Raw genomic sequence first — 23,547 nt, 5'->3', positions numbered from 1 at the left:
ATTAAAACCCATGCATGCGTTAGCCTGGCTCTCCAGCTCATTCTGGGGCTTAAGGTTAGGTTTGCTTGTCAGTGTTCTGAGTCCTAACCCACACAGAACTCCCCAGCCCTGAGCTACTGGAACTGTAGCAGGAACTCTGCTTAGAAAAAGAAAACAAAGGGTATTCCAGAACTGTGTGTATGTCCCAAAGCAATTGACATTCCTCACTTATAACTGGGTTTCCCTATTTGACCACTATTTATCATTCCAGAAGCAGACCCAGCACTGAAACCTCCACTTACCTTCCTTCCTGAACCACACCCGAAATTCCAAATAATCCAAAGTCAGTGATCACAACTTTTCCATTGTCATAGAAAACATTCTTGGATTTCAGATCCTTGTGCACAATGCCCTTTGCATGAAGATAGCCCATGCCCTGGCAAACACATGCAGAGAGAGACACTTTTAATTGTACTATTACTATTTACTGCCCATGCTTTGCTTTGTAGCGCACACACTGACACTCCCTGCTCCAGCATAAATGATGAATTGTAAGTGGGGACACAGCAGCAAAGGTGCAAGGGAGCAGATCCCTGTAGTGCTTGGAGTTGCAAGGCTGCAGGAGGGGTACCCTGAATCGGAGCATTAAGTGGCTGTGGACCTCACGCTCTGAAGTCTGTGTGTGTCAGATGACAGAGTTTGCTCTCTGAATTCACACCATGTTTCTGCCAGAAAAGAAACCGGCAGCTTTAGAAATGCTTCTTCAGTTGAGCAATATTGAAAGCCCAGAACAGACTCTGCAGCTCTGGCAGGAATCCCCATCTGCTCCTGAGCGCATCAGCTCAGCTGCGGCTACTGACAGGAGGGACCGGGAGGAACCCTGCCCCACACACCTTCCTTCACTGCTCCCCTCCGCTCTGCACCAAAGCATCACATCTCTTACCTTAATGATCTCCTGTGCTATCTGCCGGGTTTTGTTAATGTCCAGGGATATCTTGGGGTCCCTCACAAACGAGTGAAGTGTCCTTCCTTTGCAGAAGCTACAGGAAAGAGGAACAACAATCCCAAAAAAGGTCTTTAAGATACTGGAGGGAAATAAAAGGGTAATACTGGTGTTTGGGTTTCTTATCCTGGTGACAGAATCCCAGTGCTCTTCAGAATCACCTTTTGGACTAGGAGAGTGGCATGCCCTTGGCCTTACATAAATTCAACCTGCACAGGAACACTCCAAAAAGCATTTAGGAGCTAAATGATCCTCATCTCAACTAAATACTGAAAACAAAGGAGGGGACAAAACCAGTACCATTGCTGCCAAGTGTCCCTCAGAGGAACAGAAAAGGTAATTGATGCATTACCAGCCTCACACACTGCTTTGCTGGCACTTTGCTGCACTGGAACCATTTGGAAGGAGATGGCAGAGGAACAGCCTGTTCCAAATTTTTTTCCTCCTACATTTTGGATTTTATTATTTAAGAATTCAAAAAGAAAACGAAAATTGGCAAAAAATACTGTATGTTCCCTGAAAGGAGACAACGCTTGTATCCAAAACTGAGCAACACAGCCTGTGTGTCTGCCACCTCCTGACAGTGAGAGGGTTCTTTTTATAGATAAAGAATAAATATTAACTTATATGATACATATATATTAAAATACTACTGTGCTGCTCTATCCTTACCTGGTAATGATTGCTAGATGAGGGGGGTTCATGCATGCTCCCATGAAGAGTACCACGTTCTCATGCCGGGTCTGTCTGTAGTTCATCACCTCCTTCTTAAAGAGCTTCAGATGATCCTGGTTGTTTCCATCTATCTCCAGCAGCCGGATGGCCACTTCCCCATGCCACTTCCCCTTGTAGACCTTCCCCCACCGCCCTTGGCCAATGGGATCCCCCAATTCAATCTGTTCAAAGGGGATGTCCCACTCCTGCAGGTACACACTGGTCTGGCTGGGCTTGCGGTAAATCATCCCTTGCAAGCGGGGCCGTCTGTTTGGCAGATCCTCCACCTCATCCTCGTCATCTTCAGGGTCTGATTTATTAGCCTCTGGTTCCTCCACCTGCTCACAAACGCAGAAGGGAAACACATGCTGAGAGCCCCCTCTGAGGGGCAGTAGCAGCCCAGCAGCACAGGCTGCCCTGAGAGAACCTCAGGGGTTGGATGTAGGCACCTGGACATCTGTATGTCTGTGTGCAGGTGCAGACAAGAAAGGCTTCATCCCGCATAGAGATGAATTTGTAGAAAAGTGAGGGGCAAACCAGAAAAAAACCTACCTCTGCTTCACATTCAACTCCGTGTGTGCCTGGCTGTTGATCAGCACTGATAAAAGAAGAGAGGATTACAGTGAAAACAATGTTTGCATATCCACCCGAGTCAGAAAAGTGGGCTGCTACATGTGCTGTTAGTGGAGTGAAGGAAGCAAATGGAGAACAGATCTTGACAGCATCAGAGGAGCGCAGAGAAAACCACAATTACTGCTCCATTTAACAGATAAGGACTTTCTAAGGTTACTTTAGCAAATGAGGGACAGAGACTTTGAAGGGATTTTCAGTTATTAAGTGGTAGGAATTGATCTGGCAAGGGCATGGCTACATTACTACAATGTGTTCTGGTAATGGATATTCCCATTCATGCTACTGAGGCACCTGGATCAGAGAAGTGATTGTAAGCACTGGCAATGTGGGCTAAAATCTTTTGTATGCCATAGAATTCAGATCCTTGAAAAGATGTTTGCTGGCAGCCAAGTGTGCCATCCTTTTTTAATTAAATACCCTGGGAGCTCTCCCATAAGTTGTTTTGGACATAACACAGAGCTGTCAGACACATCTGAAGATCATCAGGCAACTGCTGTGCAAAGAGAAGAATTTAGAGCTGTACTTACTTAGTGTCTGTGGCTGTTTCTGAAGGCTGTGCTGTCTGGGCAGGACTGGGAATTTCTGGGGAAGTAGAAACATTTATGATATATATTTTACCCTTTAGTCTCCTATAGATCAAAGTTTTAACATTGCAGTTGTGATTACTTGCTGCTTATTCAGGACTTATAAAGTAAACTCAGACACAGACAATATGATTTCATCCTTCTATTCAGTTAAAACTGTGCTCACCTTTCCTAGTACCTCTGTGCCTGTATATTGATCAAGCCCCTTCACCTACTGATCTGTAATGTCTTTCAAGTCCTTGTCTGTGAACTGCTCAAAGGCCTTCAATCAGAAATACTTAAGTCCTCACAGAACTAGGCTGCGTGAATGCATCTGTACTGCAGGTCCTGTATTCCAAATGCACCCAGTCTGCTCAGGGTCCTTTTATATTAGACACAAACCCCTAAAAGTGAGCCTTTTAAAAGAAAGAACACTGCTGTGTATAGAACCCCCCAGCAGAAAGCTGTTTTCCAACTGACTATTCAGTTTCACCTGAGTGCATAAATCACATCAGTACCTCCTGTTAGGAGAGAGGGCCCTGAATTCCATCCTGAGATAAGAGAAAGTCTGAACTGGTTTACATACTCTTTTTAAAAGCAGAATTACTGTTCTCGGGCAGCATGCAAAGTTCACAACCAAGTTACTTTTAGGCAGTAGGAGCTGGTTAGTAGAATTAACCCCATCAACTCACCTGGGAAGATGAATTGTTGTCTGTGCTGAATGTAGTAGGCAGCTTTTGGATTAATTGTTCAAAAAAAAAAAAAAAAGAACAGCAAATAAAAAATACCAGGAGAAAAAAACAACACAAACAAGTTAGAGGATCATCAGAGAGTGCTCCAAATGCATTCCACGAATTAGTCCCAGCTCAGGGCTGGGAAACAGATTAGTAGATTATCAGCCTGCTTGAGGGGGTGAATTCCAGCACATGCATTTTGGGAAGACTACAACAGATGACGCTTGTCAAATGAGAGCTAATAAGCAAACAGTCTGGTGGGGAAACAACACATTCAGACTTCAAGTGGCAGAGGCAAGTTGAGGGACCCAGGGATGCTAAAGGCTGGTGCTTTGATGCCCTCTCCTGTCTTCAGCTTTTCAGAGGTGCACCCAGAGCAGCTGAAGCTCTTGAGCCATCTGCAAACAGCTCTCTGCATTTCAGTGAATTAGAGCAGAATGTCCCAATAGAAAGTAGTTGCAGTAGGATCCTTGTACTAAACTGGCTCCGCTTTTGCTCCTTCTGACTAAGCAAAAATAGCATCTTCCACTCACACATCAAAAGCCTGACACAAGATACAGCAGTGCTGAAGGCTAGACGGAGCAGTTACAAAGTCACATGCTGCTCAATTTCCAGATCAAAGGGATTAAATTTATTCTCATGATGTAAATCTTTGCCATTGTCAAGAGATTCTGGCCTCTATCGACTGTTAAAGACTGCACATTGGGTTCCTCATCTGTAAAGCAGGTAGGGTCAATTCTTCTCCACCATATGTGTATGTCAGTGGTTTAAAATTGAGTGCTTGTTGCTGGTTATCTTTTGGAAGGGACTGGTAAAGTAATTCACTCAGGTTCTCATCTGTATGTTTTGCTCTAGCAATCAATTTAGGATTTAAAGCCTCTGGTGATCAGCACAGCAGGCAGCATGCATTTCACAGCATAGTGAGAGAAGAGAGAAGAATACAATGGGGTTTTTTTAGTCCTTTTCAAAAAAGGAGGAAATCAAATAATATAAGAAAGCTGCAAACATTCCTCAATAACTCTATCTCCTGCAAAGGTATCTTGTTGGTACCACTTACAAACTTGTAAGAATAGACATTTTCTTTTATCAGGTAACAAAATACACCTTCACACCTTGCTTAAGACACTACCATGTATTCAGAAACCCGCCACTGCCTATGAAGTCTTATCAATCTCTGCTTATATAGAGGCCCTTCTAATCTTGGTAGGGGTCTCCTGAAAAGGTATGTTTACCTGGGAAGTTAAAGCGTCCATCCCTGTGGCCCATAGGAGAGGGGTTTGGTGGAGGTGTTGCGCTGGGAGGGTTGGAAGACTGGAATGGGGCTGGAGAAGAGGGTGTGGATGAGGTTGTAGAAGAAGGATTACTGCTGGAGTCCAGATGGTTTATTGCTGGTGGATGCTCCTGTAAAGTAAAGGAAGTCACTCATGAGGAGACATTAAAAAGAAAGAAAGAAAGACAGAATTGCCCTCAGTGTCTACTGAACATCAGGGAAAGGAAAGCTGTCCCAGCCTCAGGCACAGCAGTTTTATTACAGACACCAGACACACTGCAGTCACCATGTACCTTCTTAGTTAGTGCTTTGGGAAGAGTTCCAAATTGTGGTTCTGTTGGCCTGTCTACTGGATTATTGATATCAGAAGGGACAGACTCTGTTCTTCTTATTTTTGCTACTGAAAAACAGGTGGGAGAAGGAAGGAAAAAAGCTTTAATCAGACTTTTTAATTCTTGTGATACCATCAATTACATTGAAATGCTAAGAACTTGCAGAAAAATACTTACTGGGAAGGAAGGAGATTCTACAAGCAGGTGCCTCTTTAGTACATTTGTTGTGACATTTTAATCTGAAAGAGACACATTACATGTTAAATAGCAACTTGTTCTTTCCCCAGAAGAGGAAGCCTACCCTTAATTTCTAATTCTTATGCTAATCTCAGAGGGAGTTCTGGAATGCTCCAGGCCCCAGAGGAGCATGCATTTATATGAGGAATCCTATAATGTGTGTCATTAGGGTAATGAAAGCCATATACATATCTTAGCATCTGATTTATTTTTAATGCAGTTACCTTCACTGACAGTCATCCAGCTACAGTCAAGCACTAAATCTCAGTGCTCTGGACTAACATCCCAGAGAGAGAACTAAAATCCTCACTGTTATTTAGATATCCAGCTCCCAGTGCAAGATTTGCTCATGATCAGGTAGGAAGCCTGTGGCAAGGAACTGCATTTAGTTCATCCATGTGTCAGGCTTCCAGCCCAAAGTGTAAGTTGTGCCAGAGCCTCCCTTTGCCAGTTAAGAAGCTCACAGAAAAAACAATGCCACTGCTAAGGGTGCAGCACATCAAGGGACATGTGTTACTGGCAAATTTTAATGAATCACATGCAAAGTTCTTCTGAAGATGATTGCTGTGTGCTCACCTGCAGTACTTACACTTCACCCCGAACATCATGCTCTTCTGACAGACTTGGCAAATCTGAGATAACCAAGACTTTGTAGAGAACCTAAATAGAGACAAGAGGGGAAAAATGATGTTAACTCATGCTGAAAGGAAAATTAACCTTTGTAGGTAGTAAAAGACAGGCTGGACTGCTTTAGAAATGAAGCTGAAGTGCATACTTAAGGCTGAAGTTGACAAATGAGGCAACTTCAAACTTCTCCCTCTCCTGCAGCCTGTTGCTTACCTGTGTGTTACAGCTAAGCCAAAGTCTCTTCGTACCGTTTGAGGGGATCCTTGGGAGAGCTCTGGTGGAGAACAAAAGGATGGTTAGGGAAGCATCACTCACAAGTGTGCTTACCAGTCTAGACAGAAACAAAGCGATCGCTGTCATAGATAAGGACCTGTAGCCACAACACAGCACAGCTGAGATCGCTTTGCCTTCTGCTGCAAAGCTACTACCAGATTCTACTCTGGTATTTGATCTCACATGGAGGCAATGTAAGATCAGATTTGGTTGTGGAATCATAATTATTCTTTCTTTTTTTTTTTGGTTAAATCATTATGTTTTACATGTAGGGATTACAGAGTCCATCTGATTAGATCTAGCCCATTCTTAAAGTGGAAAGTCAGGTTTTATTCCCCATTGGTTTACCACAGATACCATCACCCAGCTCTCATGCAGTGTCAGTACACTTCACAATATTCTTTTACACTCCATTTTATAGACAGGGCCAGTGTGACCCAGAAGAATAAGCAGATTTCTGTGAGATCACTCTGGCAGCTAGAAGTGCAGACCTTGGAATGCCAGCTCAGCACTGCAGCAGTTACACCATGTCACTTCCTAACCCCCCCCCCCCCCAATATTTAGATTCTGGCATCTTTTCTGAATTGGATCTACAGCCGTGTTGCAAATCTGGAGGAAACTCAAGTCTGCAAGCATCAACACAGCTTCAAGGCTGGACACTGTCAATGCTTACAAAAAGCCAGTCTCTTTATTTGACCCTAGATGGCACCAGATTCTTTCTTATCGTTATTCCAGTAAACTTTTAAAGGCATCTGTGGCCTTCAGCATCCTAGAATAGGCTGGAAGTTGCTTTTCTAAGGAATATCTAGTGTGGCCATCCAACTGCAGAGTCATCTGAATTAATTATAATACACCAGTTAAGATGGCTAAATCCAAGAGGTGCATATCTCTCTACATTAGCTTCCAAGGTTACAGGTTGTGCCTGAGATGGACACACATGGTCAAATCAGGTTAGCTAAAGCACTAAATGGCATTTATATGTCACTGGATAAAACCACAAAACCACTAAACTATTAAACACATGAACAGACTCATCAGCATCAGGGGAGCATCCCACATTTAAGCACATGCTGAAGTGTTTCTCAGAAGGTTGCACATAACTGTCTAATTTCATTACAGAGATACTTGGCAATGAATATACAGAGATACCAAATAGTTTGGTCTGAAGTTATTTCTAGTACCAAGAGGCATCGATAACAGCTGTCCCAAGTCACAGACAGGCATCTACACCCAAACCCCTTGCTTTAGCCCTTTAAACATCAGTATTCCTTTTTCTTGCTCTTGTAATCCAAAGAGATACCAAGTACAGAAAAGACCATGTGAATATCCTGCAGATCTCCAGTAGGCCAAGCTCCTGCTAGAGTTAATAGCAGCTCTGGGACAAAAGGCCCTGTTGAGGACCTTCAGCAGCTGCACGGTGATGATCACAGAGAGCTGACAGGACAGGGTCTTCTCTCTCACAATGAAATGAAGACAGCCCTGTAAAAATCTCTTACCAAACCTAGAGAGAAAAAATACAGATTTATTAGACATTGACACTGATGTGACAGGATACACACTTTGCTGGAGCAGAAACTCTTTCCTGCAGCTTTTAATGTTGGGTTTACAAAGATCTGTGATTTTGGCTCCTGAAGTTGCTGCATAGCCAGTGTTTTCCTGCCTACAAGGGGCAGTGTTTGCTGGGCAGAGCTCCAGCCTGTGAGGGCAGTGTAAAGAGCACACCTGAATTGTGTCTTGCAGATGAGAATGTAATTTGGGCAAAAGGGGCCTGAGTGGAACAGGCTCTGTGAACTCTTTCAGGTGGTCAAAGAGTTAGTGTAAGTTGTAACACTCCAGTGCCTGCTGCAGAATTTGGATGCTGACCTAAGTCTCTGATGTTTTGGGGTGGGCAGAGTCTCTGGAAGGTACGTAGCTTTCCCTGCTTCAACCAGTTGTTATATGTTAGATTAATACACTCCATCCTACCTACACAAAAAAAGTGTATCTTAAAGCCTGGCTCAGTCCATAAAATGGTGCTGCCTTAGACCATTTGCCTTGCTATGGAGCTATAACAATGTCATAAATGTGTTTGAAAGCTCACACTAGCAGCTAAGATACACCTTAAGATAAAAACATAAAAGGATACCAGCCACTGATACCTGAACTGTGAGGAACATTTAAAGACGGAAGAGAATTCTAGTACCTGGAATTGGCTATTAGATGCTTCAGGAAAACTGGTTAGGGCCCTTAAATAGCAGCAGCCACCCCAACCTCCCCAGCAGGTGCAATTTCAAATGAATTCAAATAAAGAACACCATGAACAAGCAGGTTTTGTGGTTATCTTAGAATATCCCACTGATACAGGTTCTCAGACTACAGTGAAACCATGACAAGGCAACTCTTTCAGAGAGTCAGAACTGGAGCCCTGAATGCCCTTTGGTATAACACACCCACCAGTGCCTGTGGGGAAGGAGGAAGTATCATGCTTACTTTATTGGAGGAACTTCATCTATCCTGTTCCCCAACTGGGATTCGTGGGACTTGCTCCTTGTGAGGGTTGGGAAGTTAGGTAGCAGCTGAAAAACCTTCCTGCAAGGGGGAGGAGGAGTCCGTGGGGGCTTCAACTTGTGCCGCCGCTTGGTTTGAGGAGTGGTTGGAGGGGTGATGGTGATGCTGTGAGGAGTCCTTGGCGTTAACCTTCCACTGTGTGTGGGGAATGCAAAAGGGTCCAGGAGGTTTTCTGCATAGATAGAAGGTCCATGACTGGAGGCAAGAGAGTCTGAAGCTGGGATTGTAGAGACTGACACAGAGCGTGGCTGCTGGCTGTTGCCCTTGGGAGGGTGCAGTGCAGAGGTGGTCCATGTGGGCGCAGCGGGGCCGGGGGACTCGGTGGTGCTGGTGGAGCTGTTCTCTCGGCGTGCCTCAGAGAGGTTCATCAGCACATCATCCCTGAGCTCCCCGCCTGCTCACCAACCACAGCAGTGTTAGTGACTGCTTAGAAAGAAAAGCCAACCTATACACACATACCATGTCTTGCTGCTTTGGGCTATAAGGTGGTTTTTTCCCTCCACTGTGTTGTACCCAGCCAAGGTGGCAGCTTAATTTCTCCTTTCCTGACACCCATCAGGTCCATTAGCCTTTAAAACAGGAACAGCAGCCACTACGCTTCTTTCCAATCTGTAGTTGTGTATCTCAAAGGCTAAAATCAGGTTCTGTGTTCTAAGATGGGGTGAGTTTTAACAGACTGGGCCTATTGAAGCATTTGGGATATACATACCTTCATGAAACAGGCACCCACATCCCACTGCAAACCTGTGTGGATTTGGTACTAATCTGTGTAGACAATTGAGTACCCTTTCTGCTTTTAGACTGGTCTTTGGTAAAGAGAGGACACTATTTTCTATTAGCTGACAGAAGTGCTAAATACCACTTAAACTGAGAAAGACCATTAGATTGGAAATAAGGAGCATGTAGGAGCTCCTCATACTCATTGAGCCACTTCTCTCTCCCTTTGCCATGGCCCATACTGCCTCCTGCACTGCCTAGCACTGTAGTTCTGAACACCCCAGCACAACTTGTAGATCAATTGTGAGAATAAATGAGGAAAAAAAGGCTTGCAGGCAGCAAAGTGGGAATGCACAGACTATTGGGATAATTTCAGAGGCTTAACATCAGGATAACTCTCTATCCCTAATGACTTAAACCAAGGTGAAAAAGCTTCAGGGCCTGATGTCCTGTTGACCAGTCAGTGGCTGTAAAGAGATCAGATACCTGGAACTGAAAAACTACCTCTTCTTTATGAGGAGTAAATGCCATGACCTCTGAGCACAGCTGGTTTTGCCACAGTATGGATGGGAAAGATTTAACAAGCCAGGACAGAAAAGATTAGAAAAAAGGAAATCTGAAACTGGGCTGTTTGCTGACTTTTCCATTAACTAATCTTTCTGATTTGCAAATGGGATGAACTGTCATAATACCAACAGGAAACACCAGCTTGCAGTGACAGACTGGTAATCGCTATGGAGAAAGACGTGATGCACATTAGTACCAGTGAGCTGTGAGAAACTCGCTGTACAAACAGATTTTACAATGCCTTTGAACATAGCCTGGGGAAGGTGACAGGGAAGATGGTGATGCAGCACCCTGGGAATCTTGAGCCTGACTGATCTTAAATAAGTTTGTCAGATCCACTTGCCTGCTGAACATGTGCATTTCTGATTACACAGTACCCTGCTTCCCATAATTTCAAGGTAAATCAGGATTCTCTCTAGCTCTTGAATCTGCAATTGGAATTTGGCTAACAATTCTATCAATTCTAGCAGCCAAAGAACAATAGCAGGAGGCAAGGGGATTTAAAGAGAAGTGAATCAACTTGCACACTATACACTACACAGTAACAAAGGGTTGTCGGAGCAATGTTGTTCTCTTCCAGAGCATTGAGCTGAACAGTACTCAGGCTTCTTAGCAAAGTAATATCAAACAGAATTACACCTTCCCTCTGAGCTGGCCATATCTGGGGAGGGAATTACCTACAAGAAATCTGGTTGTATTTGTTAGGTCAAGGATATGAATGATGGAGGATTAACTGGAGCATTAGACACAACTCTGAACAGAGAGGGGATAAGGATATAGTCTGTGGAGTAGGAGAGAGTATTTCTACATAGTTATTTTCATTTAGTTATTTATTTGACATGCTGTCAAAATCAAATCAAATCCACAGCTCTAGATGAGTTTGATCACTGCAACTTCATGTACATCCAAGAGCCTGGTTACAGTATATGCCCAGAGACATTTTCTAGAGGACTTTGCAGATTGTCTCATACCAAAGGAAGCAGGAGGGGGCCGGGTTGCTGAAGAGCTAATGCCACAGCACAAGGCAGGCTGTACCTGATTCAGTCGCCTTCCGTAAGCAGCTCAGTGCCCCATTGAGCCGGGAGCATTCCTCATCTCTGGCACCACATCTCTTCATTGTTTCTTTCACCTTTGACTCATTCATTTCTAGTAAGGCATCTAAGGTCAGCTCCTCTGGTATCCTCTGCAGAAAACAAGATGATGCATTTATATATATATTTTTAATACACATATATAAGGCTGTCACATGTTGTTCTGATATACTTTAAATAGTGCCACTGTCTCACTGCCTCGTCTGACTCATGGTTTACTCATTTTGGTAGTGTATCTCTTGAGGATCACTGGGTCGGTGAGATCTCAGCAGTGCTCAGCTCCCTCTCCCCTCTGCATCACAAGAGACCAAGAGTTTGCTGAAGCCTCCTTTGTACCACTAGGGTGTTGTGGTCATTCTCTGGTGTTTCAGTTAGGATTGGGGCGATGGAAATGTTCTTCTCCCCTTGTGGAAAGTCTTCCGTCAGTATTTGTGAAAGCGTAACTTTTAAATTGAAAGTAGCAGTCAGAAACAAAACAGGCCTAAAACCTGAAAAAAAAAGTCAGATAAAGATGTTTGGCTTTTCCGTGGGGAAGTGACAAGTAAAAGCAGTGAGGAAAATGACTTCTTTTGTTCAACAAAATGAAATGTTCTGACAAAGAGATAGTGACCTCCTCCTCAAGCAATGTTTCCTTCATTAGAGAACCAGCCTTACCCGTATCTTGCTTGGAAAGATATTTGTGCAGAACTCCCTGTACATCTTAATACACCAAAGCCCCCACAGTGATAAGGTGTAGATCAGGCAGACACAAAAGACACAAGAGACTGGAAAGCATGAAATGATGTGGTATTTCCTGACACAGAACCGAGCTGTGTCACCTCCCTCCTCCCCCATTCAAAGGTTTCCAGTGTAAGGCTGCAGCAATTGTGGTTAATAAACAAAACCAGGATATTTAACCCAGATACCCAGGAATTTCCCTGAAAGTTTTGCCTAAACAAACCTCCCTGCTCCCAGTGAGATCACAAATTTCACAAGATTTGGCCTCTTTCCTAAAGTTTCAACTCCTGGAATCAAACCCTATTTAAAAGGGTTTTAACGTTCATTTGAAGGGGAAGCTCAAAAGTGTGTCTCACTGTCTGGAGAAACAAAAAGCTTGAAATCCTCCAGATTCTCAAACCCCGCTTCCGACAGCAAATCAAGTCTGAATGTTGTTGACTGTCCTTTAACAATTGCATCTTTCTTAATCCAGGCTCATGCCTTTGAGGTCTGACGCATGACTTTTGACTTTAACTATGACAGTGCTAGAACAGCCCCAACCTTGGGAGCTTTGTAGGTGGTAACACAAAGAGGAATCACACAGTTTCCATTTTTAGTAACTGTTGCGTGGAGCAGAGAAAAAAGAGTAACTTAAGAAAGGGCAGAAGCCTGAGAAACGCATCCTGCATCTTCTGTCACATGCCTGAACCAGATGAAACACAACACAGCTGACGTGAGGAGAAGCCAGGAATTTCAATGAGCCATAAGCACAAAGCACGGCCACAGCAGGGCTGGAGTTCAGTGAAGTTTGGGTATATTTGCTTGTTCTATAATTAGTATTAGCAGAATAAAAGCACAGATACCCCAGCTGATGCTGGATATCATTATTTCAGTTCTCTGTACGCCCTCACCACCAAGATGCAGCAGTAAAACTGCCCCCAAAAGCTTCTTCCTGAATGACTTCCACTTGGATAAAATGCAGGAAGCACAGAGACTCCAGTGAAAACACAGTGCAAAATCTGCCCTCCTGGGATCCCTAACCTGATATTACACTCCAAAGGACAAAAACCCCCAGGGGTTCAGATCATCTGACTTGAAACTGGAATGGGTTTCCATGACTCAAATATTCCAGCACCAAGCCAGTACCGGTTTGCTCACACAGAGCCCCAGCCAAGCTGGGCTGATAACAGCAGAGTTAATGCAATCCTTGCAGTTAGCTGCTTCCCCAGCTCCCCCTGAATTCCTCTCCCCAGCTGACAGAGGCATCTTTGTTCTGTGGTATCACAAGGGCGGTTCAATGCAGGGCATCCCCAGCAGCTGTAAAAGGGACAGTGACGGGGGGCAAACATGAAGCAAGATTTTGTTTAATACAGTAAGAAAGTTTTGTACAGGACCATGGGTGCCCTGTGCTCTGGAGCAGGGGAGTAAATTTTTCCCTAGGAAGCACCAGGGAAAGCCAATGTCTCTTACAAAAACATTTATCCCATTTTATGCTTTTACACGGTCCTGGAGTAAGTGGGATTACAGCAATGTCCTTGAATTATCCCAAAACACTTCCTCACCCCCGCTAAGGAAACAGCCCAGATGATGTAGGCACTGTGTTCATACCATCATTGCAGATCTCAGTGCAAGCTACCCAGTCACGTTACCCTGCATCACCTCCCCTCCCCATCCCTCGCATGACACACGTGTAACCAGTAACTTATTAGAACTATTAGTAAGTCATTCAGTGAAGTGGAGGAGGCGAAGCTTTCCCACCACAGGCAGGTCTATTGCTCAACAGTTTAATTTTAGCAAGACAGAACAGCAAGTTGTAGGAAAGTATAAGTACAGAAAAGGAGATTATATTTAAACAATCCCAGTGACCTTGAGCTGGGCGAGCTCAGACTTTGTGAACCTGCTGCCAGCCCCCCCATGACACGCGACAAAAGAAATAAGCCTTTGAAGAGGGGGGAGGGAGGGGAAGTAAGAGGCTTTCTTTAAACAGCCACTCATGTGCTGCACATATGTGGTGGCTTAATATAAAACTGGTCAACCTGATCCCTGCAAGATTGGCCTGATATGCTCTAGCTCTGTGTTAGCCCCTCGGCCAACGTGATAATGTGATGGTCACTAGTTCAAGGCGGCTCCTCAAAAAGGTTCTGCCGATGCTGATGCTCCAGCTCAGCTGTTGAGGGGATGAATGTCCCCTTCAAAGCACCACAACAGGGTCCATCTTGGAGGAGCATGTGGTTGGCTCCAAGCCCCCAGTGCAAATTGAATTCTGGGCCCTTGCAGAGGGGGGCTACTCCCCATCTTCAGCACTGAGGATGAGAAATGTGGGTCCAACAGATTCCTCTCTACCTGCTTCTTCATGGGTGCTTTGGCTTACAAAAAATGCAGCTTAAAGGCCTGCATTAGGGCCAAGACAAGCACCACCTCCCTAGGCATGCCTCACCTTGACTGCAGAGTGACAGGTGAAGCTGCAAGATACTCAGATACTACTCTAATAATTAGGTCAGACTAAAAAAGGAACAAAGAAAAAGCAGGAGGGACAGAACCTGCTTTCAGTCCTTCAGCACCTCGAAACTGCCAGCAAAAGCTAAAGCCTTACTCACCACACATTGCTCAGCAGAGGTGATGCTAGAAAGCTCAAGCCAGGAAATTACTCCTCTTTGTAACAGGTAAGAGGACTTTTCTACAAAGCCCTCCTGCTTATCAGACATACAGACAGTGCACGTCATGTTACACGTGTTTGAAAGAGACAAAAGTAAATCACAGGGTATGCAAGAAGCCATCCAAAGGTTAGCCTCAATTAGTCAGGGTGAGGAGTTCACATGAGTCTTTAATCTTGTCTGGTGTCCAACTTAAATCCCTGAAACATGGCAAAAATGCTGGTATCTACCTCAGTGGATGGGTTATTTTTGCTAAAGATTCCACCCTGCAGATAAGCCCCCAGATCTAATACTGCTGCTCACAGCCTGCAGCATGAACCTGACCTGCTCCTTGGCCTGGCAGACACAGCTCTTCCTCTGAAGCTGGGTAGTTGTCAAGGCCCCAAATGCCTCCTCTTAAATCAATACATTCCCTCCCAGTCATCCCCCTGTAAGGCAGCAGATGCTAGAAGAGAAAGCCCATTACATAAAGTGCTTAAATTCCCACTGATAGCTCTAAGCAAAGCATGTAAGGATGCTCTTAAGAACATCTTGTGCCTGCTAGTTGTTATTTTGCTCTAGTTTTCTGGTGGTGTAGAGAAAGTACTGAAACGTTGTTGTGCTATTTCTGGAGATCTAGTGGGCACTCTGGAAAGTCTCTCTCATGGAATTTCTAGCTTGCATTAAGCTGTGAGCATCCACAGGCTATGGTTTCACGCAATCTCTCCCTTCTCACTGTTCCACCTCTCACCCAATGGGTGGTGGAGAGGAGGTGACAGTTGCAGGGCATTCCTGTCTGGTTTGTTCTTTGTGGCCAGGAGAGCTGCTGTCACTACTGCTCTGTAGGAAGGCAGATGTAGAGGTTGCAGTATTTCAATGCAGATCCTGAGGGGTACCATGAGCCTCATACTGACCTCAAGCCATGAGTAATTCACAGTGACAAGGCTTTGAGGGGCAGTTGGACCCCTTGGCAAGGAAGGGAACCCTGGCAGTGGAGAGAATATTTTCCAAGAGCTGTTTATGCTGGGGAGGGGCCTTCAGCTGGAACATAGTGATGGAGTTTTGGATCCAGGAAGCCTGCAGGACACAGTTAATTTGCATACACACAATTAGCACATTCAGGGTCCCTCCTATCTGGCAGTCCAGCCAGAGCCTCTGCTGCCATGCCCATGGAAATCCCCCCAAACAGCCAAAGTCCTCATGGTCTGTTCATGCAGATATGCTGACAGAGAAAGATGAGAGGATACAGCTGTGGAAACCTGATAGGCTCAGGCAGATCTGCCTCTCCTACTCCCCCCACCAAAGTAAGGATGCACACACATAAAGCCCATGCTCTTCCTCCATCAATTATCAACTAGATCATAGTCCGTGCAAGTTCAGCCATCTGCCATGGTCTCTCAGTGTCAACCCATGCCTGTGTCTTTGGCATAAACACTAAATGGGGAACAAGACAAGTCTCCCAAGCAAACAGGAGGTATTACAAATAAACATATACATGAGGAGCCAAATATATTCCCCAAGTGGAAAAGCCATAACCCAGTGCTGTTCCATCTGCCCCAGCAGTCTCCCTGGTGGCACAGTTCTGCTTAGAGCCAGCAAGCCCTGGGGCAGGATCTGCCCCTCCCCATGCATGGCAGTTATCTACTCTAAAAACAGCTTTCCAAACTTGATTGACTGGAACCCCTGCTACACAGGGAGTAGGGCTGGTTCAGGCATGTTTCAGAAGATGATAAGGAGATGATTATGTTCTCATGCTATTTTTTAAGACGGTGACAAGTTGTATGTGGGAACAAATAGAATAGTTAAGTTTCTGGGAAGAACAACAGTAAAGGCAGTGAGGACTTTTTTCTGTGCTGAACAAAGTAAGCCAATAGAGATTTTTAATCTCTCTGTTTTGGTAGCCATGCCCCAAGCCCAGAACGAAGTACCTCTGCAAGAGGCTTCTTCCATCAGCCTAAGAGTAGGGACAGCACTCTGTTCACATCCTCTTTCCCTCCCTTCCCATCTCGGTTCCTGACTCCAGCTCTTAATGGGAGCAGGACAATCCAGATCAGTATATTATTCTAGGTCCCTTTTCAGAGCAACTTCCACTAACTGGAGACAACTACATAGCTTAAATGTATCTTCTGTCTATGGTTCTTCTGTTCCTTGCCATCTTTTCTAGTTCTTAGTTCAAGTATCTCTTTTCCCAGTTTCAGTCCACTGTATTTAATCATTTATGCATCATTCTCAGTAGTAAAGCACATGCGCACAGCACTAATCAATCTCTAGGACTCCCAGTCAAAACCAAGAGCATTTCCTAGAAAAATACTTAGGAAGACAGCTCCAGAACAGCCTTAGCCAAGCTCCACAGCAGAGCCTGCTCCACACCAGCCACCATTTCTATGATAAATATCTGTCTGGCAACTGATGAGAGGAACAATAACAAAGAAACAGAAATAGCACAGGTTGGGGTGGGGGTTCGACGTTTCCTCACCCCTCAGAGCTGTGTGTTCCCAGAGAGCAAACAGCATCACCTGAAGGAGCTTTAATAGGTTAGATTGAAGCTTGTATTCACCACCTACCTCCAAGTCTGCTAGGTCCACACAGAGCAGCCCTTTCACCCTGCGCAGCATGACTGGCTCGCTGTTATCCACCTTCACCGGAGCTTTAGCTGTTGCCCAACGCCACAAACAGTGCATTGTTATTACTCTAATCTCTCGCAAAACTAAAGGATTTTACAAGCAGTCATTATTCTTGTTTTAAATATAGGTTTTCAGAGAAAGAAAGGAGCCCGACAAGACGACAGCAATTATAACAGCAAGAGCTTTCAAGCTTCACAATGTCTAGAGCGAATCACTGAGCAAAAATAGTCCTCACTCTGGACTAGAGGAGTCAGCAGATATTCTAAATTAGAGCTGGTTCTCTATTTCTGACAGGAGAGCCTGGGAGCTTCTGTGCTTCCCTGCGTGGCAGCTTTATTTGGGAGAGGACTGGGGGGAGAGAGGGGAGGGGGAGAAAGAGAGAAAAAGAGCATTGTTTCTCTAGCTGAGCTAAAAGGCTGCTTGCAATTAGGCTGGTTTTCAAAGGTGTTATGTCACAGATTAGCACAATCTTGAAATACTCTCTCCAGCAACACTTGAAAAGTAAAGGGATTCAGAGCCATTTAAAAAGGCAAAACCCCATGAACTCAGGCCTTTCTCCCCACTGCCCCTGACAGGCAGTGGGCCCAGGAGAGCACCTCCTGCATCCTACCTGCTTTTCTATTCAGATCTCAGAGGTGGCCAGGCAAGGGCTCTGCTGTAGCTGGGCTCTGAGACCCTACAGGTACCAGGCAACTTCTCCAACTAGTTTCAGAGCCTAAAAGTCTCAAAAAGAGAGGGCTGTGTGCCTAATATTTTTATATTAGGCACATTACAACAATACCTTAGAGATGTAAAGTCATTCCCTGTTCACCAGCTACAGAACCAGGTATGGAACGTAGGTGTCCCTGTTCTTTATTGTCTGACCTGCCCAGCCATCTCTTTAAGGGCTCCCTATCCCCCTCTCTCCCCAGTCATGTCACAGGCAGTGTGCATAAAGCTAAGGGAAACCATTACATGTTTCTTAATAACTAACCTATTAAAGCTCCTTCTGTCAGTGGTTTCCATCAAAAGCATTCGGCTGAAGTGCAGTTCACGCTGTGTGAAATCTGAGCAACAGCAGGAATGATCCCACGATACCTGTAACAGTTCTGAAAGACAACTCCTCCCAGGCAAACCTCTCCCCTGCACTGTGCTGTCCCTGCCACAAACGCCAACACTGGCTGGACTGTTTTCTAAGCACTGAAATAACAGGATAAAAAAAATCACTGCAAGAACAAAGCTATTAGTTTATAGCCCAGCTATTTCCCCAGTTACAGCCCGTTCCAACATGTCTACTCAAAAACCATGGAATGACCCAAGGGTGTTGCAGGTCTCCTGTCTACCTCATACACAGGCTACAGGAGCTCTCTGCAGCTGCATGAAATAGGTGCAGAACCATACATTTGGAGTAACAGATGAATTTAACGGCTTTGTTACACCTCTGATGTTTCTGTCCCAGAGAGCAGAAGGAACACCGTTCATTACACTGGTCATTGCCTGGGAGGGGGTAGCAAATGAGCATGAATAAAAATAATAAACAGCTGGAAAATATTCTCTTCCTGCACAGATCAAAAGTCAATTTGTCACCCTTTTTAATGTCACACACAGGGAAGGGCAGACTCAACCCTCTTTGCTCCGTGAATTAACAGGATGTGGCAGATTTGAACTGTCCACCTCTCCCCCTCCTCCCTCCCCCCTTTCTCTTCACCTCTTCCCTTCCCCCCTGTGCTCTGCAGCATCACAAAGGATTTAAGAAAGAGCTACAAAGACATTCTTTTAGGCTCAGGCAATTGCAGTAACCTTAGAAACCCACAATAGTTGGGAGCCTGGCAGCTTGGCCACAGCAACGGGCAGCTTTGCTGTTCCCTCACTGCCAGTGCCAGCTGCACCTTTCGTGCTACTCAAAACCTGCCTGGGCTGGAGGGTAACATCCAGCAGCACATGCAGAATGAACAGTACTAAAAGGAACAGCTTGGTCCTGAACTCATCCTGTTTCACCATAGTCGGCTTAGTTACACCAGGTCCAAACTGGAATAACTTCCATGAAAAGCTGTGGAAGTTTTCACTCAGGCAGATCACTGCTGAAGTCAAAGAAAAATTTTGCTTGTGTAAGGATCAAAGGAAAGGGAGTGGGAACACTGTGGTCTGGCCTGCAGGGCCAAAACTGGGGAAAGAATGGAAAAAGCCTCTTCTGCTTGGTTTAGCCATCAGTGGGCTTAGCTCTACTTATATTGCCATTAATGTTACACTGAAATGATGTGTCCCCAGGGCAGCCATGCCCAGTCCAGGTCCAAGGGATCAATCCGATGTCAGAGCCCTGCAGTCCTGGAGTTCCCAGTAATCCTCTAAACACCACTGGGATTCCAGGCTCCCTTCCAGAAAACCCAGAAGTGTCAGAGACAGGAGCTGGGGCTCAGGCTGATCTCATCATTCCCAATTCCAGCATAAGTGTCAGATTATTCTGTGCCGTAAAGAGGCTTTCAGTGATTTGCATGTTAAGAATTGAATTGTAAAGATCAGAAGGAGCCATGGTCTGTGAGCATGAACAGCTGATGCTGGCCACCACGGGAGGGTTATTCATTCCATTCTTTTACACTGATGCAATGCTCTTTGGTAGAAACTTTACTTGTGTGTGTGTATAAAATTAAAAGACCTCATTTGTTTCTGAGCACAGACTCCCACCCAGCCAAAACCCAGATCAAAATCCCCCTGACCATTACTAGGTTGCAGTAATATTGTAGTCTAAGTGTTGTGTGAGGCTATACAGTTTAAAACCATCATTCTGCAACAAACTTGTAAACTCTAATGCCCTTTGCTGGTCTGTTTTTAGAGGTTTATTTTGGGATCTTTCTAATTTATAATCATGGCATGTATACTTTTAGAAATAAATAGGCTGTAACAACTCATCATTTTTGCCCATTTGTTGGACATGTCAGTGCACAAACTTCTAAGTCTTGGTCCTTTTTTGGCTAATACTCAATGCAGAGTATAGTATGGTACAGGATTATTATTATTTAAGAGGCAGCAAGTGATGAAGTTATGGCATCATCCTCAGACCAGCAGGCAACAGGAGGGAGGGTCCTGGTGAGGACCTTTGGCTCATACTGAGCAATACAGCTGAGGTGTTGCTTCAGTGATATGAGAAGATCCCTCCTAACTCTGGGAGGAGGGCAAAGGGAAGGGAATGTTACAGCATTCCCGCTGGGTGACCAGGAGAGAGGAAGCTTCCTTTCCCTCACATTCCCACCTTGCCTGGAAGTAAGTTCAGGAAACTACCGTAAACCCAGCATGCAGCTGGAATGTCTTGAAAGGGCGGGAAGGGTCTGTGCGGAGCGTTCTTTTCCCCTTACCTGAACAACTTCTTTCCTCACGTTAACAATGTCTAACCAGTCGTGGAATCTGGGGTAGCTGTTGAGCTCTGCTGTCCTGTCATTGAGGGGCACACTCAGCTTACACTGCCGCTGTCTGTGGATGTAGTCAATCAGCTTCACCTGTTGGGATGCAGAGAGGATGCAGTTAGAATGTGCTGTGTCCTCCTGGTGATGTGTGTATGGTACCTAGCAGGAGGGGATGCTGGTTTGGGAGTTTGTCTCTGCCCGCTTGTGAATTCAGACAGTGCCTGTTTGTAGTTTGTAGTTTCAGATTTATTAACAAATGGGTACATACAAAAGTGATTCAAACTCTTCATGCCATGAATACAGAAATGCAAATGCCACGTCCTAGAAGGCTCAGCCATCCCTTTGCACTTACACTCTGACCACCCAGCTGAAACCAGAGGAACCTTTTAACTGTAACTTCCTAACATGGCTTTGGAGCTTAAGACCTAAAAGAAATTACCTTGGAAACCCCACTTGATGGTTCTCAGCCCTAGTACCTGTTTTTGTAAAAAGGGGATGACAGCACTTCCTTTCTCTGCCCTGGCAGGAGAAGTGAGGGGAGCACATTTCTCTTCCTCCTAAAGAATAGGGGATCTTGGCAACCCCTGGGATGGAACTGAGGTTAACCAGGAATACAGATTGGGAATAGAAGCAACAGGAGTAATGAAGAACTGGTATAAATAGAGGGGGAAGGTCCCCTCTCAAGAGGCAGAAGGAAGAGGTTGCAGGAAGTTTGAGGACTACTCAATAGCCCCCAGTATGCCAGAAGTCAGCTTCCCAGCTGTGCAACAGATATGTCATGGAAAGAAGGAAGACAGAAATCACCTAAGCCTCCTCTTCTTCTGGAGGTCATTCAGTGATATGCACTTTGATATACAAACTGCAACCACAGAATCCAGCCAAAGGCAAACAAGTCAGCTGCACGTTTGTCAGCCGCGGTATGCAGGATTCCCAGGGCACTGTGGTATGTTACTGCCTCTTTCCCTGGGTCACCTCATCCCCATTCCTGAGCATACCTCACGGCTGCTAAGCACTTTGGGAAAGAAGCACGATTGCAGAGTGGTTCTGAAACTGGTACAGCCAGCAAAGGCCCTGACAGGTCTGTGTGTAAAAGTCATGGCTCAGCTCCTCAGTCTGATTGTGATCTGTTACTTCAGTGTAGGGCCTCCCATCAGGCAAGAGCCATATTCCTGAATGAAGGATGAAATATCAGGATACTCTCTAATGCTAGAGCTCCATGCTTAGTTATATGTAACTCTAATTTTATGCCAATGCCTTAAAAGTAGCACATGACCCAGTACAAAGCAGGGAACTGAAAGCACTGACAGTGGCAAGAAGAGGTGTGGGAATCTGTTCCAAAACCCACAGTGGAAAGCAAGAAGCACTTAGCAGCTATTTATAAGTGGAAAATCACAAATTAAGTAAAAGAGATTATACAAAACTGTATGCCCCACATACACACATGCAGTATCATAAGGACAGCATGCTGCTTTGAGGAAGGATATTCCTGAGGTACAGCCACGATTCTTGCATTCCCCACTAAAGTTCTCCTCACCCATTCAAATGTAACCCCAGAGCATCACATTTAATGGGTAAGAGAACGGGCCTGGGCTGCAGGGAGCTGGACTTCACTCCCAGCTCTGCCACTGACCTGCTGGCTGACCATGAGCACAGTAACTAACGTGCCTCCTCCTCCCCACCCTGCCCATGGCTCTCCGGCTCCTACTGCACCAGCTCCCTGGAGCACGTGTCATCCTGAACTCCTTTTGTGCTGCTCAAGAAAACATGGTCAAGTATTTTCACTTGACAAGTCCTATCCGTAGCATAATCTCCTAGAAGGATACTGCTGGAAGGCTCTCTGTGCAGCACAGATTTCAGTGTCAAACTTCTCATCATTGTTGGGACATAACAGAAGGGGAAAGCAGGCTGACAACACAAGCCTGAGGATCTCGGATCACCAAGTCCCGTTTTCCCATGGTAACTCCTTCACATTTACTCTTCAAGTCCAAATTTGTTGTCTATAAATAGTGTATGTGAATTCTCTCCCACCCTCCTCGCACCACGCTTCTCCCCTAGGATGAGTTTAATTTTGTTATTTCCTGCCCAGACTTTAACTAAACTACAGGGTTCAGCTTTAATGGCTGAGCTCTTGCAAAACCCTTTTCTGAGAATATAATAAAAATTCTGGGTTCAGTGACGCACATAAAAAGCCACAAACAACATGCAGGTCTCCAACCACAACCTAGACAGAGCGATAAAGCCAATAGTAAGCTACTCACTGCCTGCCTGCCAAACGGCACATCCTACTCATCACAAATGGCAAACCCCACAACAGAAGCGGCAATACTCCAGCTGCCTCAAACCCACAGAGATGGGAAAGAGCAAGAGCAGAGACAGGATATGGAGCAGCTGGAGTACGTGGCTGCTCGCAGGGTGTGCTCCAGCAGAGCCCTCCTCCTCTCACTCTGCTGTAGCTGATGGCCAGGACACCCCGTTCATGTTTGCTCCAAGAACTGCACATGCTGCGAGGTCTGCTCCTGGGTGCACGCTGATCTCCTCCTACTCCACTCCTAAAATGAATGTCCCTTCACAGCCTGTGTGAGAATCAGGCCCAAGATGTTTAGGAAAAAGCTGCCAAGCTTGTACTTTTTTATTTATTTATACAAACTAAACAGCAGATCTCTTGAGATACAAGTGTGCCCATTTCCAGGACCTTAAGCCAATGGTTGGGAGTTTAAATGGTGATGAACAAAAGCCAAATACACACAAGTTCTTCAGTTCACTTCTGCAGGCATGGCACAAGAAAGCAATGGCATCTGTGAAACCACTGGCACTGGGGTGCAGAATTCAAGAGCCCTTGCCAAGCAAGGAGATACGAGCTGGAAGAATTCAGTATTCCAGCTGGAGCCCAAAAATTACTGACCTCTGGTTCATTGATCAAAATCACATCC

General features: G+C 45.2%; 2 protein-coding genes across 2 annotated transcripts in view; one reads left to right on the top strand and one right to left on the bottom strand.

Moving 5' to 3' along the window:
* Positions 1-23,547, bottom strand: part of KSR1 (kinase suppressor of ras 1) — a 52,567-nt gene that overhangs the window by 3,000 nt on the left and 26,020 nt on the right. The window contains exons 2-16 of the mRNA XM_057416697.1: positions 20,570-20,710; positions 11,232-11,379; positions 8,835-9,306; positions 7,862-7,866; positions 6,306-6,366; positions 6,042-6,125; positions 5,406-5,467; positions 5,190-5,296; positions 4,859-5,027; positions 3,585-3,626; positions 2,857-2,911; positions 2,249-2,294; positions 1,655-2,034; positions 923-1,019; positions 282-415 (exon numbers count right to left, since the gene is read on the bottom strand). Coding sequence (XP_057272680.1) covers positions 282-415; positions 923-1,019; positions 1,655-2,034; positions 2,249-2,294; positions 2,857-2,911; positions 3,585-3,626; positions 4,859-5,027; positions 5,190-5,296; positions 5,406-5,467; positions 6,042-6,125; positions 6,306-6,366; positions 7,862-7,866; positions 8,835-9,306; positions 11,232-11,379; positions 20,570-20,710 — 2,003 coding nt within the window. The remainder of the gene's footprint in view (positions 1-281; positions 416-922; positions 1,020-1,654; positions 2,035-2,248; positions 2,295-2,856; positions 2,912-3,584; positions 3,627-4,858; positions 5,028-5,189; positions 5,297-5,405; positions 5,468-6,041; positions 6,126-6,305; positions 6,367-7,861; positions 7,867-8,834; positions 9,307-11,231; positions 11,380-20,569; positions 20,711-23,547) is intronic.
* NOS2 (nitric oxide synthase 2) overlaps positions 1-23,547 on the top strand; it is a 72,023-nt gene that overhangs the window by 39,800 nt on the left and 8,676 nt on the right. The gene's annotated exons all lie outside the window — the stretch shown is intronic.

Source organism: Pezoporus wallicus, unplaced genomic scaffold (genome assembly GCF_028554395.1).
Source record: "Pezoporus wallicus isolate ANWC-B61680 ecotype Strahan unplaced genomic scaffold, APGP_CSIRO_Pwel_v1 contig_13961, whole genome shotgun sequence".
NCBI lineage: Eukaryota > Metazoa > Chordata > Aves > Psittaciformes > Psittacidae > Pezoporus > Pezoporus wallicus.
Note: the sequence above shows the minus strand (reverse complement) of the source record. Positions and strands in the feature narration are given on the sequence as shown.